Source organism: Pyrus communis, chromosome 6, assembly GCF_963583255.1.
Source record: "Pyrus communis chromosome 6, drPyrComm1.1, whole genome shotgun sequence".
NCBI lineage: Eukaryota > Viridiplantae > Streptophyta > Magnoliopsida > Rosales > Rosaceae > Pyrus > Pyrus communis.
The window spans coordinates 5,563,452-5,579,539 of record NC_084808.1 but is presented as its reverse complement, the minus strand read 5'-3'; the positions used below and the strand labels follow the sequence as shown (position 1 = coordinate 5,579,539).

Below are 16,088 nucleotides of genomic sequence, written 5' to 3'. Positions count from 1 at the left end.
CCCTTACCAACTTTTTCATTATTGGTTTAGGATTGGGTATTGAATTTTTCAGTATTCTCGATTTGGTATTTTTGACACGGTTTCAGTATTTTTGGTATTTTCGTCCACTCCTAATGAAAAATGTTAAAATCCTAAGGTCATTGTGATTAGCAAGTGGTAGATTGTCTTAGTAGACAAGATTTTCATCTTCATCTACATTTTGAACTTAAACACTCTTTGTTCCTTAATCTAGATTATTGTTTATAACAATAAAAAACTTTACTACTTAGTATTACGGCATACTAATATTCTTCTTCACTTAAAGTGAGAGGTTTTAGATTCGATTCTTGCCAAAGTCGAATTTGAACCACATTTTTACCAACTTATTGTGGAACTTAGCTCACTCTCCCCTATTGTAAATATCATCGTTTGTTAATAAAAAAAGAAAAAAAAAAAAAGAAAAAAAAAAGAGGTCATGAATTGTGAAATGAAGGATGATGATTCAGGAAGCCACTGATCCACATTTGACACCAACCACAAAAGAATCCCAGAAGGCCAAAATAGTATTTTCAGCAAATACAGCTACTATAACCCCAATTATCATTTTGCCGCAGGCACGCCACCACCCCCGCACACCCCGACCACTTTCTCTCATTTACCTTCGTTTTCTTCCTCCACCTTTCTTCTTCTTCGATCCCATCCCAATGGAACCAGTAAACGCTTGGGGAAACTCCTCCCTCGTGAGCGTGGACCCCGAAATCCACGACCTCATCGAGAAGGAGAAGCGCCGCCAATGTCGAGGAATCGAGCTCATTGCCTCCGAAAACTTCACCTCCTTCGCCGTCATTGAGGCCCTCGGCAGCGCCTTGACCAACAAGTACTCCGAGGGCATGCCCGGCAACCGCTATTACGGCGGCAACGAGTTCATCGACGAGATCGAGAACCTGTGCCGCTCACGTGCCCTTCAGGCCTTCCACCTCGACGCCACCAAATGGGGCGTCAACGTCCAGCCCTACTCCGGTTCTCCTGCCAACTTCGCCGCCTACACCGCCGTCCTCAATCCCCACGACCGCATCATGGGGTTGGACCTTCCCTCTGGCGGTCACCTGACCCACGGGTACTACACTTCCGGCGGGAAGAAGATCTCGGCCACCTCAATATACTTCGAGAGTCTGCCGTACAAGGTCAGTTCCTCAACTGGGTTCATCGATTACGACAAGTTGGAGGAGAAGGCCTTGGATTTCAGGCCACGTTTGATCATTTGCGGCGGCAGTGCCTACCCCAGAGACTGGGATTACGCACGGTTCCGGGCCATCGCGGATAAGTGCGGTGCCCTTTTGCTCTGTGACATGGCTCACATTAGTGGCCTTGTTGCTGCTCAGGTATGTGCTTTTTTTTTTTTTTTTTTTTTTTTTTTGTGTGAATCGTTTGTGTTTTGGTTAATCAGATCTGATGGGTTTGCTTAAATTTGATGTTAATGAATTGGGTTTGTGTGATTTACTTAATTTGGTTGAGCAGATCTGGTTTTTGATTTCGATTCGATTCGATTCGATTCTTATTTGTTTGTAGTTACTCACATTTCTTATGATCCAATCTGAATGTCTTTGAATATCTTTGATTCACTGCTCAATATTCTAATTACGTTGTTTTGAATCAAGATCTGGAATCTGCAAAATTCCGATAATTTTAGGTCTATCTTTCACTAGGATGCAAATGGAAATGGATGCAATTAGTAAAATGGGTGTTCTAGAGGGGATGAAATTGGAAAAGTAAATTTCTTTTGGCTAATTTAATATGCAGTAGATCTGCACTGCACTGCACATTCAGTTGTTTGGCTTTGCTTTGCTTGCACAATTTCTGGATCTGGATATTGACTGGTGGCCTTTTGCTAGATTGGTTTTCTATGTTCTTCATCTCTGTTTCAATATAATATTTGTTGCAGGGGTAAATTTCATTTGCAACTCTAAATTGCTTTGCATTCGGATAATTGTTGACATTGTTTTATTTTATTTGGCTTAACACATGACGGGTGCAGCTTTGCTTTTTGTATTACTGGCTTTACCGTGCTTGTAATAGATTCTATGTTCTTACTCTGTAGTTTGTCTTCTTTCTTTGGGTATAGGAAGCTGCAAATCCCTTTGAGTACTGTGACATTGTCACAACCACAACCCACAAGAGCTTGAGGGGTCCTAGGGCTGGTATGATCTTCTACAGGAAGGGACCAAAACCACCCAAGAAGGGCCAGCCCGAGGATGCAGTTTACGACTTTGAAGACAAGATCAACTTTGCTGTTTTCCCCTCCCTTCAGGGTGGTCCTCACAATCACCAGATTGGTGCCCTAGCTGTTGCTCTTAAGCAGGCCATGACACCTGGGTTTAAGGCCTATGCCAAACAAGTCAAGGCCAACGCTGTTGCCCTTGGAAACTACTTGATGAGCAAGGATTACAAGCTTGTTACAGGAGGAACAGAGAACCACCTTGTTCTGTGGGATCTCAGGCCTCTTGGTTTGACCGGTAAAGTGTTCAATTTTCTCGAATGATAAATGAGATGGCCACGAGCATTTCTTTTTCTTTTGTGTTTCTCCTAATACAAATCTAACTCTTTGATGATGTTCTTCAGGCAACAAGGTTGAGAAGCTTTGTGACCTGTGCAACATTACTGTGAACAAGAATGCTGTTTTTGGCGACAGCAGTGCCTTGGCTCCTGGAGGAGTAAGAATTGGTAAGAAGTGCTATATGAATCGGCTTTTCCACTGTGGCTAGTTAAGAATTATCTTGTGTGTAGTAGAAAAAAAAATTCTGCATGTAGTGAATTTTCAGTTTTTTCTTATCAACCATGGTAGTACTGTATTCACAGACGTCCTTGCTGCATTTGTCCTGAAATAAGTTATGGGATGTTTGACAACAGGTGCCCCGGCCATGACATCAAGAGGTTTGGTTGAGAAGGATTTTGAGAAGATAGGGGAGTTTCTTCACAGGGCTGTAGCTCTCACCTTGAAAATCCAGAAGGAGCACGGAAAACTACTCAAGGACTTCAACAAGGGTCTGGTGAACAACAAGGACATTGAAGAACTCAAGGTTGATGTTGAGAAGTTCTCCTCCTCATTTGACATGCCCGGCTTCTCCTTGGCCGATATGAAGTACAAGGATTAATCGTAGATTAGCTGTCGATTTTTATGTTTTCCCCCAATATCCTTTTAAAAATTGTCGAGATGGCACGTGTTGCCGAGTTTGAGATGAAATCCCGTCAGTATCTAGATGGGTTAGGTTTGTGTTTTCGCTTGTTCATCAACAAATAAACAAAGAAATCTTCAAAGAAATCCCGTCAGTCATTTTTTGTCAAGTACTGTATCCTCCAATCATATCTGTTTATCGTACATAGTGCAGTCATTTTTTGTCAATTACTGTTTATATTTAATTTTAAATAAAAAATTTCCAATTATTTCTGATTGCACGATTTACAATAAACAAATATGATTGAAAGATCCCCGGAATCCTTACAAAGAGAATCTAGAGAGGATCATCATTCAATGAAACATACTCCAAATAATGACAACCTCAAACCGTCTCGAGAGTTGGACTCACATAGCTGGGCAATGCATTAATCCAACCCATCCTAATAATCAGGTTGAGGTCGTTTCATTTGTTACTTCTTATTAAAGGAGGTTTTGTTATACAATGTTTTAGCATCTAATGTCCATAATAAATTCTTTATAGGGTGAAAAACAACGTTCTAAAAGATGATAGGTGCTAGTTGTGTGGTTGATTGGGTCCTAGTGCCTAGGCGAACTAGACAGATTTAAGTGAACTTATTATATATCATATAAATAAGCGTGTTTATAATTAAAAAATACGTAATTGTATTGGGATACATAAATTGAAAATACAAGGACATAAAAATTAGAAAGTATTAGAACATATCAACAACATGGGAACCAAAATATAATGAGTGTTCATCCAAGTATTCAACAAGTCTCTCACAATTTATTAAAAAAAAAAAATACAAAATGAAAGTTATTGATTTTTTGATTAAGTGAGAGTCGCAACCTAAGTAAGTGTATTCAGGCAAAGATTTTTCTTGGAGAAGGCTCCTTGGACCTCTGCACAGCTCCCCAAGGGATTGGCACTTTGATGTATGTATTTGGTAGTCGGGCTCTTACTTGCCTTGTGTGCTGCAGTCAGAGCTTAAAGTTAGTTCTGAAAGGTGCCTTTGTGGGGCCTTAGGTATAGGCCAACTAACCAAATACTCAGGCGTGCCACTACTATCTTAGTATAGTAGATGTAGAACAAGTATGTTTTAAGTCGATAAGTTACTCAAACTTCTTGTTATCAAAGGATTGTCATGGATGGGTTAAGTCCACATTAAGTTCTTTTTCTTGCCTTGTAAACAAGGACTTTTAGTTCATGATCTTGTATGTTCGAATGGAGGGAATCTAGAGCCCCTTAAATCATTTGCTTAGTTCCAAATTGCTCTTAATGAACACATATCCAGATACAAATGGGACGCTTAAAATAGAAAAACAGGTGGAAATGACTTGAATACATAATGAAAAGTACACTAAGCAATAGATCTACTAATTTAGAGAACAAACAAAGAGATTCGGGCAAGATTTCACCATGTCTGGCAAGGTTGAACCTCTTGCAGCCACTTCTCTTTGAGTTTACAGGGTTTGTATGCTAAAATCGGATGGATGGTAAAAAAATTTACACGAGGGAATCGATACTACACCACTAAGGGAGGTAGCAGAGCTTTTACACTAGACAATAGATAGCTTTTCTAACGAACTATCGCTAAAAGAACTGAATCTGGGATGATTTCAGCTTTTGGATGCAAATTTGGCTTAAGAACAGAGTTTGTAAGTTTGTTTGTTTGATTGGTTGAGTGTCCTTGTCTTCATTGTCTCTTCTTCCTTTTATAGGCTATTTGGCCTGGCTGCTGTAGTTTTTGCTCTTGCCCTAAAGCATTGGGAGGGTAATGAGTCATCATCTTTTTACTTGTAATGCCACTGGAAAGTGTTCTTTGGCTAATAGCAGGTTAATTTCCATCACTTTTCACTTCAATTATAGACATGTGGCTTGTGTCTTGACTGAGAAGGCTTCAGTTTGCCTCTGGGCTCAATTCTGGGCTTCGGGCAAGTTTCCTTCTTAATTGGCATACTTTGGACTTTCCTTCATTTAAGCCCAATATTCAAATATTAACCCAAATAGTGCCCCCTTTAGTCGTTGTTGAGTCTGCAAATCGAGGCATTAATGATGATTAAACAGCCATTGCATGCTTTCACTCGAGACTTGCGCCATTTAAAACAACCTTTGTTAACTAAACCTTTGCACTAACCCACGATTTCCAACTTTAACTAACTGTTTTACCATATAAACTTTGCATAATCCTCTCGGCCAAATATCTTAGCAATTTTAATCCCTTGAATTCCCAGATTTTCTCAGAGCTCTCTTGCCTTCATAATTTTCTTGCTTTCTATCTTCGATTCTCTTCCATTTTCTTTCTAATACACTCAATGGTGCCCAAAGCTACTCAATCTTCCTGCCAGTCTGGCTAGGGGATTGTTACCATGCGTCGCTTGCTCAATGGCCTTCATCGCCCTCGGGCAAGCCTCAATACCTTTCTTTTTTTCAAGGAAGGGGGTGTACATTCTTTGGGACCTGCCTGGACCTCCTGGGTCCTCGTTGTCGTGGAGAACAACATGCCCAAGGCAAATTGGTTTACCCCCAACCCGTTTTTGGACGAACCTAGCATTTCTTCTTCTAAACGGTCCACCCATCGAAGAGGATTTCCTTTGATGAATGATGAAGCTTAGGCGCAGTGGGTAAATGAGCTCGAGCTCGTTTTCAAGAAGAAGTGAATGAACAATGACATATATGAGCTAATAATGCTCTCCAAGACCACTATGATAGCCATGCCTGAGCTTCTAACCACGACCCTCCTTTTCTGGAATTCGGGGACAAACACCTTTGATTCAGGATGGATCCTATGTCCCCAACTATCTTTGTCATGGCCCAAGTCTTCGGGCTAAGGCCCTCGGGCAGAATCGTGGATGTCACCCATGATTGGTCTTCCCCATCCCGCCCGAATGCTGAAGGCTAGGATGCTAATGACTCTATCACTCGGTTGGGGTATAACCCTTCAACTTCCAAGAGTTATGGGACTTCCTTCACGGGTTTCATCCCAATTGTCAAGAAAAACTTTGGCTCGACGTCCTCCAATGCTAACAGAGATTAGGAACATATGTATTTCCTTCTATACTGGCTCAACAAGCATGTCTTCCCCAACAAATCCAAAGGAGTAAAAGTCGAGTGGATCCCCCTGGTGGAAGCTCTCCATCACTTTGATGATGTGGCCACATGACTCTTTCTTCCCGCCCATCTTTATCATTTTCTGTACGAGATGACCAGAGGCGAGCCCTTTGAGACCAATCTCAAGGGGCCGACCTGGATGATCCAGCTATGGCTGCAATGGTACTTCCCTGAGCTTCAGGCACCCAACCTGGAGTTCCCTGAAGGTGTTGCTCCTGCTCGAATTTTGGCCGAAGCTTCTCCTACCAACCATTCTACCTTCTGCTACCTGTATTTCTTAAGAGTCTGCCGGACTCGGGCAGATTTGGAATGGGGGGCCTCCATGCTGAGGAGGTATTTGTGGTTCTCGAATTAGCTTTTCCAAGACGCCTTCGGTGATGATGCTAGCCAATTTTGCAAAGATAAGTTTATCAGTTGCATCCAGCAAAGAGACTTGGCTTGGGAGGGTATGCAGTGATTGTTACGAGCGCAGGCTGGAGGCTTACCATCCTAACTTCTGTGCTAGGTGGTTGGGATTTAGGCAAGCCATTCCAGTGCCCTTCTTTGACTCTATGCACTGTGGAACCTCCTACCATCTTCATTCTCCATCTGCAATCACAGTTCGAGCAGCTCGACGTAGCTTGGAGGTGTTGAGTAAGATTGCTTATAAGCCCATGGTGCTGAACTTCGAATGTACTCCGACCTTCTCCACTTGGTGGGAAGCCAAATGGACCAAAAAGTATGGAGAGGATTTACGGGAAGCTCATGGCCGCCTCTTCAGGCAACTCTCAATCAAGTCCTATCCTAGCTCGAGTGAGCTTGAAAACTGGAAGGAAATGATCTGTCAGAAGAACCAGCTTCTTCTAATAGGTATCCTTTGTCATTTCTCACTTGTTTTATATGATTCTCTTATAATTTTCTTTCCACTAATCCTTAACTTGGTTATCTTGGAACTTGTAGCCCAAGGCATTACTGAAGAAGTGGGCATCAGGCTAGATGAAGAGGCTACAAATGAACTTGTCCTTCAAGAGGCTGCGGCCAAGGTTGAGAGACAAGGAGCTAGAAAATGTGGAGATATCTGTAAACTTTGTGGAGATTCAGAGGCTGAGACTGAGCCGGAAGTGGAGCTTTGGGCCACTCGGCGAGAAAGAATAATTGTGGTGGAAACTTCGGAGTCCAAGCCTGAAAAACAGCCTGTACCTCAGGCAACTCCAACCAAGAAGAGGACAAGGGCTCAGACCTCCAAAGCTTCCAAAATGCCCTCTGCCTTTATTACATCTCCAACTAAGCCAGGCAGAAAGAAACATAAGTCTTCCAGTAAGTGAATCTTATTTTAACCCTCATTCCTTACCTGCATTTTCATTTTAAAAGCTAAAAACTCCATCTTCTTTGAAACCAGGGCCTCAAGCAACCAAGAGGCCCACTTTTGCTTCAAGGGAAGAGCCATTAGGGGCAGAGATGTATCAAAAAGATAAGCCCCTTCTTGATGCTACCATCAAGGAATTGGAGGTGCATGTTCAATTCTTTTCAGTACCCAAGCATTTTTGTCTTGACATTTGTATATTTAAAGTCCTCTCCTTCTTTTATACTTATCTTTTTTCTGCTTTCCCCAGTCATGCCCAGCACAAGAGTCTCATCCACCAGCAGCAACTGCATTTGGGGAACCCATAGTCCCTGAGATCCCCGTGGTCTCAAAGGTAACTAACTCGAGGGCTTCTCAGGTTGCTACTTAGGTCAATTTACCTATTTTTTCTCAAGCACCAACGACCACAGAGGTGCCTCCTTTTCCTACTCAGGGTTCTGCTAAGGTATGAAAGCCATTACACTTCTATTTCTCTTTTCTTCATAAGTTGGTCTACTTACACTTGCCTTTTCTTGATTTTATAGCCCTCTGGTGAGGGTTCGAGCATCATTCCTCATTCTCAAGTAAGTGAGAATGATCCTCCTCAACCATTAAGGGAAACAACTCATACTTCATCTCCTTCCAAGGCTCTAGGCTCAACTCAGGTATATTAACTTCCTTTATCTCGCATTCCTTTAATCTGAATTGTAGTCTTTCTTCTTAACTTACTTTTCTTGGTTTGTAACAGGGTCTTAGAGAAGGCTTGGACCAATCTCCTCCACTTTTGGTGCATAAAGCAGCTCTTCCTTGGCTTTTCGGGTTATGGGAATTCATATCTCTAGACCAAAGAAGATAAGGGCTGCTATTACTTCCTCAACTTCTAGTCATCCTCCTCTTTCAACTAGGGCTACTTCTACTGCTACTGCTGCTTCTGGGAGTAGTGAAGCCATGCTTCTACCTCTTGCACCTATTCCAGCTAAAACTTTATTGCCCGAGCTTACCAAAGAGTTCGGGCAAATCAGAACAAAGTTGAGGTCTCCTAGGCGCTCTTATGAACCTCAATAACTTCAAGATTATCGCATGATCTTCCAAGAATTGATGCAGAGAGACTTAGATGTTTTTTTTAGCCTCAAGGGTCTGTAAGAGGTTGAGAAGGCTCTGACTAAATTGTATAAAGCCCAACATATGACAAAGGTTAAGTTTCAGTCATTCCGTAACTTCTTTAAGAACTTGAAGACACTAAGGGACCATCATTTGAGGGTAGAGAGGCAGGCCAATAGAGTAAAATGCTACAAGGAGAAGCACTCAATAACCTCATCCTCTTTGCAAAAGCTAGTGGAAGAAGGCTCGACCATGGAGGCAAGGATTATAGAGGTGACTTCTGAAATTGAAAGGTTGGAGGAGCAACTGTCTGCACTCAAGGTTGAACAAATGACTTTATCCAACAAACTTTACCAGAAGATTGAAGAAGTCAAAAAAGTAAACGTTGAAGTTGAGGATGCAAAAGCACAATTAACCAACAGTAATATTGCTTTGGAGAAGCCTAGTAGAATCTTCATTATTATGCAAACATACCATTCTAGGATAGCTGGCCTAGCCAAGGATGTAAAACTGTTGAGTTAAACCTTATGTGACTTCAATATTTGATGAAATAAAAATGACTTCTTCCTTCACTTTAGATTGTATTTCCTCCCTGAAACTCTACTGTGGCGAATACATAAGCTGACTTTAAGTTTCTCATAATGCTTAGACTTCTTCAATATAACAATCCCTAACATCCCACAAGGTTGGGTGATATCTCTTGAAAAACTTAGCATTGATCGCCTTTGCAAGTTTCCCTCAAAATTTGCCAAGTAATATCCTCCCTTATCCAGCACTTGGTTGATAATGAAAGGACCCTCCTAAGTAAGGCTCCACTTTCTAAAGCCCCTAACTTGAGCTCCTAAGGGAAAAATTGCCTTCCATACTAATTCTCCTTCCTTGAAGATTTTCAATTTCACTTTCTTGTTGTATGCTCGAGCAACAACTCTCTTCCCTTCTTGAATTTTATTTGAAGCTTCAATTCGGGCTACATCTAGATCTTCAACTCCCTGACACATAGCTTGGATGTATTCTTCACTGTGTAGCCCAAGCTGGTTTTGAATTCTAACAGAACTTACATTGATTTCCATGGGTAGTACAACATCTTGCCCGAAGGTTAACGCATAAGGAGTAGTTCTAATTCTTGCCCTCTTGGAGGTTCTATAAGCCCACAAAGTGTCTCCTAACTTCTCATGCCATTTCTCTGGACTATCTACCACCTTTTTCTTAACAATATTTACCAAGACCTTGTTGCTGGCTTCTGCTTGACCATTTGATTGGGGGTAGTAAGGACTAGATTGGATCATCTTCATCTTGAACTTACTTGCAAATTGTTCTACTTCTTTTGAAATAAAAGATGGCCCGTGGTCTATAACAATTGTCTCGGGCACCCCATACCTGTGTAAGATCTTGGTTTCAATGAACTTTTTTACAACAGTTGAAGTGATAGTTTTCACAGCTGCAGCTTTTACCCATTTGGTGAAGTAATCTGTCACCACAATTATGAATGTGTGTCCCTTACTAGAAGTAGGATGAATTTGCCCGATGAAATCCATGGCCCATCCTCTGAAGGGCCAAGGCTTGACCATAATGTTTAGAGGTACTAAGGGCACATGTTGAAAAGGTCTATGTCTTTAACACTCCTCACACCCTCAGGTATAGGCCTTGCAGTCCTTCTCCATGTTGGGCCAGAAATAACCATTTCCCCTGAGCAACTACCTCATTTTAATTCCAGCTTAATGTGCTCCACAGATCTTTTCATGTACCTCGGCCATTACTCTCATTGATTATTCTTGGCCTAAGCATTTTAACAACAGTGCATCTGGAGTTTTTCTTAACAGATTCTCCTTCCACACGACATACTTAGTTGCTTGCTATCTATTCTTCTCACTTGTTGGGAAAGAAGGATTTTTCAAGTATTGAGTAATAAGTGATCTCCAATCTTCTATCTATGGCTCCTTAGTCATCACATCTAGGTTAAACCCTCTCTCAAAGATAGAAGGAAGATTTTTCCTTTGCAGTTCCACCTCTACCTCAAATCTTCTTTCTTGGATCTGTGCTCCAGAAGCCAACTGTGCCATTTCGTTGGCCATTGCATTTGATTCCCTGGGAACATGGTTGAATGATACTTCGGCACCCCAATAGCTTAATAGCTGTGTTGATGCTAAATAGTAACCAGCCATAGTGATGTGCCTACACTTGCATTCTCCATTGAATTGATTGATCACCAATTTTGAATCACTAAATATCTCAACTTGAGTTGCCCCCAACTCTATCAAGATTTCTAGGCCAATTATAAGTGCCTCATACTCTGCCCGATTGTTGGTAGTTTCTTGATAATCCAAGAGAAATGAATAACAGTGTTGAACACCCTTAGGATCAATGATGACGATCCCGGCTCCAGCATCGTTTTGAGTGCAAGACCTATCAAAATACAACTTCCAAGGAGTGATCCAAAGACTAACTATCCTTTTTACCTCCTACTGAATCCATTCCTCTTTACCCGAGAGAGCTCTGCTTGGTGGGATCCAGAGACTGACTACCTCTAGAGTTCTTGGGACATTGATAAGTTCATCCTGAGGCTCTTGGTGCTCAGCCAAGAAGTCTGCAATTATTTGCCCTTTTATTGCTCTTTGAGGCACATATTGAAAACTGAATTATGATAATGCTAGAATCCACTTTCCAATCCTTCCAGTTAACATTGGTTTTGACAACATGTATTTGATTACATCTGTCTTGGTAATAATGTGGATGTGGCAAGGCAACATGTAATGCCTTAGTTTGCAGGCAGTGTAGTATAGAGCCAAGCACAACTTTTCCACTAGGGTATATCTTGTTTCTACCTCAGTAAGGATTCTGCTAAGGTAGTATATTGCTTGTTCTTTCCCATCTTCATTGTTTTAAGCCAACAAGCTTCCCATTAACTTTTAAGAGGCTGAAATATAAAGCTTTAAAGGCTTTCCCCTTTGAGGTGGCATGAGCACTGGTGGAGAGGCTACATAAGCCTTTATTCTATCAAAAGCCTCTTGGTGTGGTGGGCCCCACTCGAACTCTTCTTTATCTTTCAATCTTAACCGAGGAGTCAACGGCTAAATCTTGCCCGCCAAGTTAGCAATAAATCTCCTCAAGAAATTGATTTTTCCCAATAGCCTCTATAGTTGTACTTTGTTGGTGGGAGGATGTGATTCCATTATTGCCTGGGCTTTATTTTTATCGACCTCCACCCCTCTTTGATGGACAAGGAACCCCAAGAATTTGCCCGACTTTACCCCAAAAGCACATTTCTTAGGATTCATTTTCAACTTATGGATCCTCATTCTTGTTAAGACTTGTCTGAGGTGTACTAAGTGCTTTTCTTTAGTTTTAGACTTTACCATGATGTCATCAATGTATACTTCCATGCTATGGCCAATGAGGTCATGGAAAATAGCGTTCATTGCTCTCTTGATAAGTTGCACCAACATTTTTGAGCTCGAATAGCATTACCAAGTATTCATATGCTCCAACATGTCCCTAGCATCTAAAGGTTATTTTATGTATATCTTCGTTAGCCATTTTTATCTGACAATAACCAACATTCTCATCCATGAAACATAGAACTTTGTGTTTTGCAACTGCATCTATAGATGGGTCAACCATGGGTATGGGGTATTCATCTTTAGGTGTGGCTCCATTAATGTTTTTATAGTCAACACAACATCGAACTGCATTAGTTATGGCTTTTAATACAGGTACAATGTTGGCTAACCACTTGACATACTTGACAGGCCTAATAAATCCAGCCTTTACCAGCCTTTTAATCTCTTCTTTGACTTTTCCTTCGATCTCTTTTGACATTCTTTGTGGTGCTTGCTTTATAGGTTTATAGGTTTATATCCATCCTTAATAGGCATTATGTGTTCTACTAAGGTTGAATCTAAACCTGGCATCTCAGTGTAATGCAAAGCAAAATAGTCTTTAAACTCATACAAAAGGCTGACTATCTTTGCCCGATCTCCAGCTTCCAATAGGCCACTAATCTGTATAGGCCTTGGATCCTCCTTAATTCCCAAATAAATGGCTTCTCCATCTTCTTTAGTCTTGCTATTACTTCTTTCGACCTCCTTTTTGCTTCTCCATTTAAGTTGATTTCTTCCCCCATGAGGCACTTTTTCAAACTTCACATTCTCAGAGGCACTTATGTAGCAGGGACTTTTAGTGATTTCATATGAGCGTTATGCTACCTCTAGACTCTCCCGATCATAGAAGCTCCCATTTCCTTCACTGGTTTCCCATCTTTCCCTACTACATACCATTTTCGCCCAAGTCGAGCAGAATCTTTCTTAGTGACTGGGGATACTGGTTCTTTGTTCTTCCTTTCATTCTGACATCATTATAACTTGGCTGGGGAGGCCTTACATCCATCCATTTTGGCATTTTGGCCCCTCTATCCTCTCATTCCTCTGAGGCTTCATAATTTCTGAACACCTCGGACAACCCTTTTGGTTCAGAATCTCCTCTTAATATTTGGAAAACACGTCTGGAGGTTTCTTTCTTAGCTGCCTGCATGATGCTTCTGCGGGCGTCTTACTCTTCTTTCTCTCTTCTTCTGATCAACTCTTGATCAATAATAGCTCCTGATGTTGGCACTTCTAATTCACATTCACCTTCACATTTACTGTACAATACCAGCCCTTTAACTAAGGCTGCTTTGGGTTTCTTGGGTAACTTGATAACTCTTTCTGTAGGTTTATCAACTAGCCTCCTTTCTGCTTTCACTTCCCAAGTGGCTTTTCCCTTCCCTTTCTCAGCCAAAGTCAGGTTGATTATGTTTATAAGGGCCTCTAGGAAGAGATCTGTGCCAATCTTCATATTAGCCTAGGGTTCCTCCAAGAGAAAATTTCCTTTGACTATGAGGTCTTGTATCCAGTCCCTGAACTGGATACAGTTAGTTATGGAATGGTTGAAGGTATAGTGCAGCTTGCAATACTTATTTCCTCTTAATTCTTCTGGTTTAGGCATCTTCTTGGTGCTGTTGGGCACTATTACTCTTGCCCACACCAACTCTTTATAGATTTTTTAGGCCTTAGTTAAGTCAAAAGAATAACTTTGGTATTTAGGGGGCTTCATAGGGACAAATCCACCATCATTCATCACCACTTTCTGATCCTTGACTAGCTGAACTAAACCTTCACTGTTAAAGGTTTGAAAGGGGTGTTCATCTCTGCCATACACATCTCAATTCCCTCTACTCCATGACCATCACTTTCTTCTGGATATGCTCCTTCAAACTCTACTTGGTGAATTGTAGCTTTATTTTTGTAGAAATAAGGCAACTTAGATGAGTGCTTCACTTATTGTTCTTCAATCAGAAGCTTCTCATACTTTGTGGTAGCAATTACCAACTCTTGCAGCTCATTAAACTGCACATCATAAAACTTTTTTCTCAATGGTAGCCTCAATGGCTTCTGAGCAATGGATATGAGTTGGGCATGGTTAATAGGAAATTGGCGCCTCATCCTTGTTTTTCTAAACCTCATCATGAAATCTTCTGTAGACTCATACTTATATTGGTTTACTTTAACTAGATCGTTGATAGTCATCTCGGGCTTCATCTTATAAAACCGTTCATGAAAAGCCATCTCCATTTGACCCCAGTTGGCAATAGAATTGGGGGGGGGGGGGGGGGGGGGAGGGTTAACAGAGAGTACCATTGAGATGCCAAGCCAACCAATGAATTCCCAAACAATCTCAACTTATAGTTAGGATTGTCTTCAAACGCCACACAATGGTTGGAAAACTTGAAAATGTGATCTCTAGAAGACACACTGTCATCTTCTCCACTAAAAGTGGGAAACGCGGGCATCTTGAAGTTGAGGGGAAAAAGATTCTGCTCATCAATATACTCAGGATATGGCTTTTGGTAGGTGATCCTAAACAGCGGGCGAGCCTGAGGTTGAGCATTCTGGACCACCATTCTTCTTAGCTCGGCTAACTCTTCTATGAGTTGCTGGTTTGCTGTATTATTATGTGGGATATGAGGAGGTTCCCACTTCAGGCTACGATCATTACTTGAGAAATTTTCCTTTTCTGGTTTGGGTTTCCTCAATATGGTCCCTCCTCCCTTATTAGCCAATGGTGGTGGCCTATAAGAGGGATGTTTGTCTACAATTGTGAGCTCACCTTTCCTGCTGGATTCTCTAATTAGTTGGGGCATCCCATACTGTTGGAAATGTGCCCTAAAAGTCAATTATATGATGATACTTTACGGACATTTCACCTGTTAAACTAATCTAGTTTAATATAAAGGGCAAAGATTATTGTTTAAAGTTGTCTCATATAAATGCTATATGCTTAAAAGATATGTCAAAGGAATATGTAATTGGGAGAATGTGATCTAAAGAAGTTAGATTCATGCGATCATTCTCTTTCGTATACATATCCTAAACGTTCTTGATCATAGGATTGCCAATCGGGCATTGACAGTTCGTTAAGATCAGTACATGCTATGTCTTCTCTTAGAAAAAGTGACTGGTCTCGAGTTATTGGTGTGACTGACATCAAGACAAGCATGTAGGTGCTCAATAGAGAATGAGTCCATTGGATGTGATCAACGAGGAGTTCTCATACTCATGTCACATGAGAACTCATGGTTGGGATAATGCAAAGTAGTCCTTTAACCTGAGGCATCATAGTTGTCTTGTGGTTAGGTCCTTGATCTTTGACTATGTCAAAGTCACTCTGTCAAAGGGTGTCCACGGCATAGTTGGGGTTAAGCCACTTAGCCATGAAGGCAAGTGAATGCACAACAAGGGTTCTCTAACCTTCAAACCGTTTGAGGGAGAATACTCTATGATATGATTAAGAATCTCTGGCCAGAATATGAATGAGATTTAGGAAGTCATTCCAATTCACATTCAAGGTAATCATATAAGTAAAATAATCACATTGGATAGTAGACATGAATAAACTATCAAACCAAACAATGTGGTCAAGAGTATTGTATTAGAGAAAGACCTTATTGCATTGTAATCCTAAACTGAATAGGTTCTCCACCTCTTTTGATTAGCTTGGGTAGCCATGATATATTGCTAGGTGTGTCTCATGGTTTGTGGAAGCCCTAAAGGTGTATAATCACTAAAGGGAGAATTGAAAGTATGTTTCAATTCACAATCGATTTGAAGAGTTCTAATCACCCACTGCCTCGCTAAAAGGAACCTAATGGATCGTACACCATGTAAGGCAGAGATTGAAGAAACAACGGAGATGAGTAAGGATAATTAAATGGTTTAATTATTTATGGCTAGGATTAATTAATATGATAATTAATCAAACGAATAAGTTCATTTTAACTTTTGAGTAATTATTTGACCTCAAGGCCCATTGGGCTTAGAATCGTCAAGCCCATTAACTTAAGTTGT

General features: G+C 41.0%; 1 protein-coding gene across 1 annotated transcript; it reads left to right on the top strand.

Annotated features, from left to right (window-relative positions):
* Nucleotides 1–524: 524 nt before the first annotated feature.
* LOC137737112 (serine hydroxymethyltransferase 4-like) lies at nucleotides 525–3,323 on the top strand. The gene is made up of 4 exons (XM_068476491.1): nucleotides 525–1,361; nucleotides 2,102–2,492; nucleotides 2,599–2,700; nucleotides 2,887–3,323. Exons 1-4 carry the CDS (start codon nucleotides 684–686, stop codon nucleotides 3,129–3,131), a joined length of 1,416 nt encoding a protein of 471 aa, XP_068332592.1. The 5' UTR covers nucleotides 525–683; the 3' UTR covers nucleotides 3,132–3,323.
* Nucleotides 3,324–16,088: the final 12,765 nt, after the last annotated feature.

Excerpts from the sequence above, each read along its gene's own strand:
- LOC137737112 (XM_068476491.1), top strand. The coding sequence starts at position 684 with ATGGAACCAGTAAACGCTTGGGGAAACTCCTCCCTCGTGAGCGTGGAC. Across the intron at positions 1,362-2,101 it reads GTGGCCTTGTTGCTGCTCAG|GAAGCTGCAAATCCCTTTGA; the intron begins GTATGTGCTTTT and ends CTTTGGGTATAG. Across the intron at positions 2,493-2,598 it reads CAGGCCTCTTGGTTTGACCG|GCAACAAGGTTGAGAAGCTT; the intron begins GTAAAGTGTTCA and ends GATGTTCTTCAG.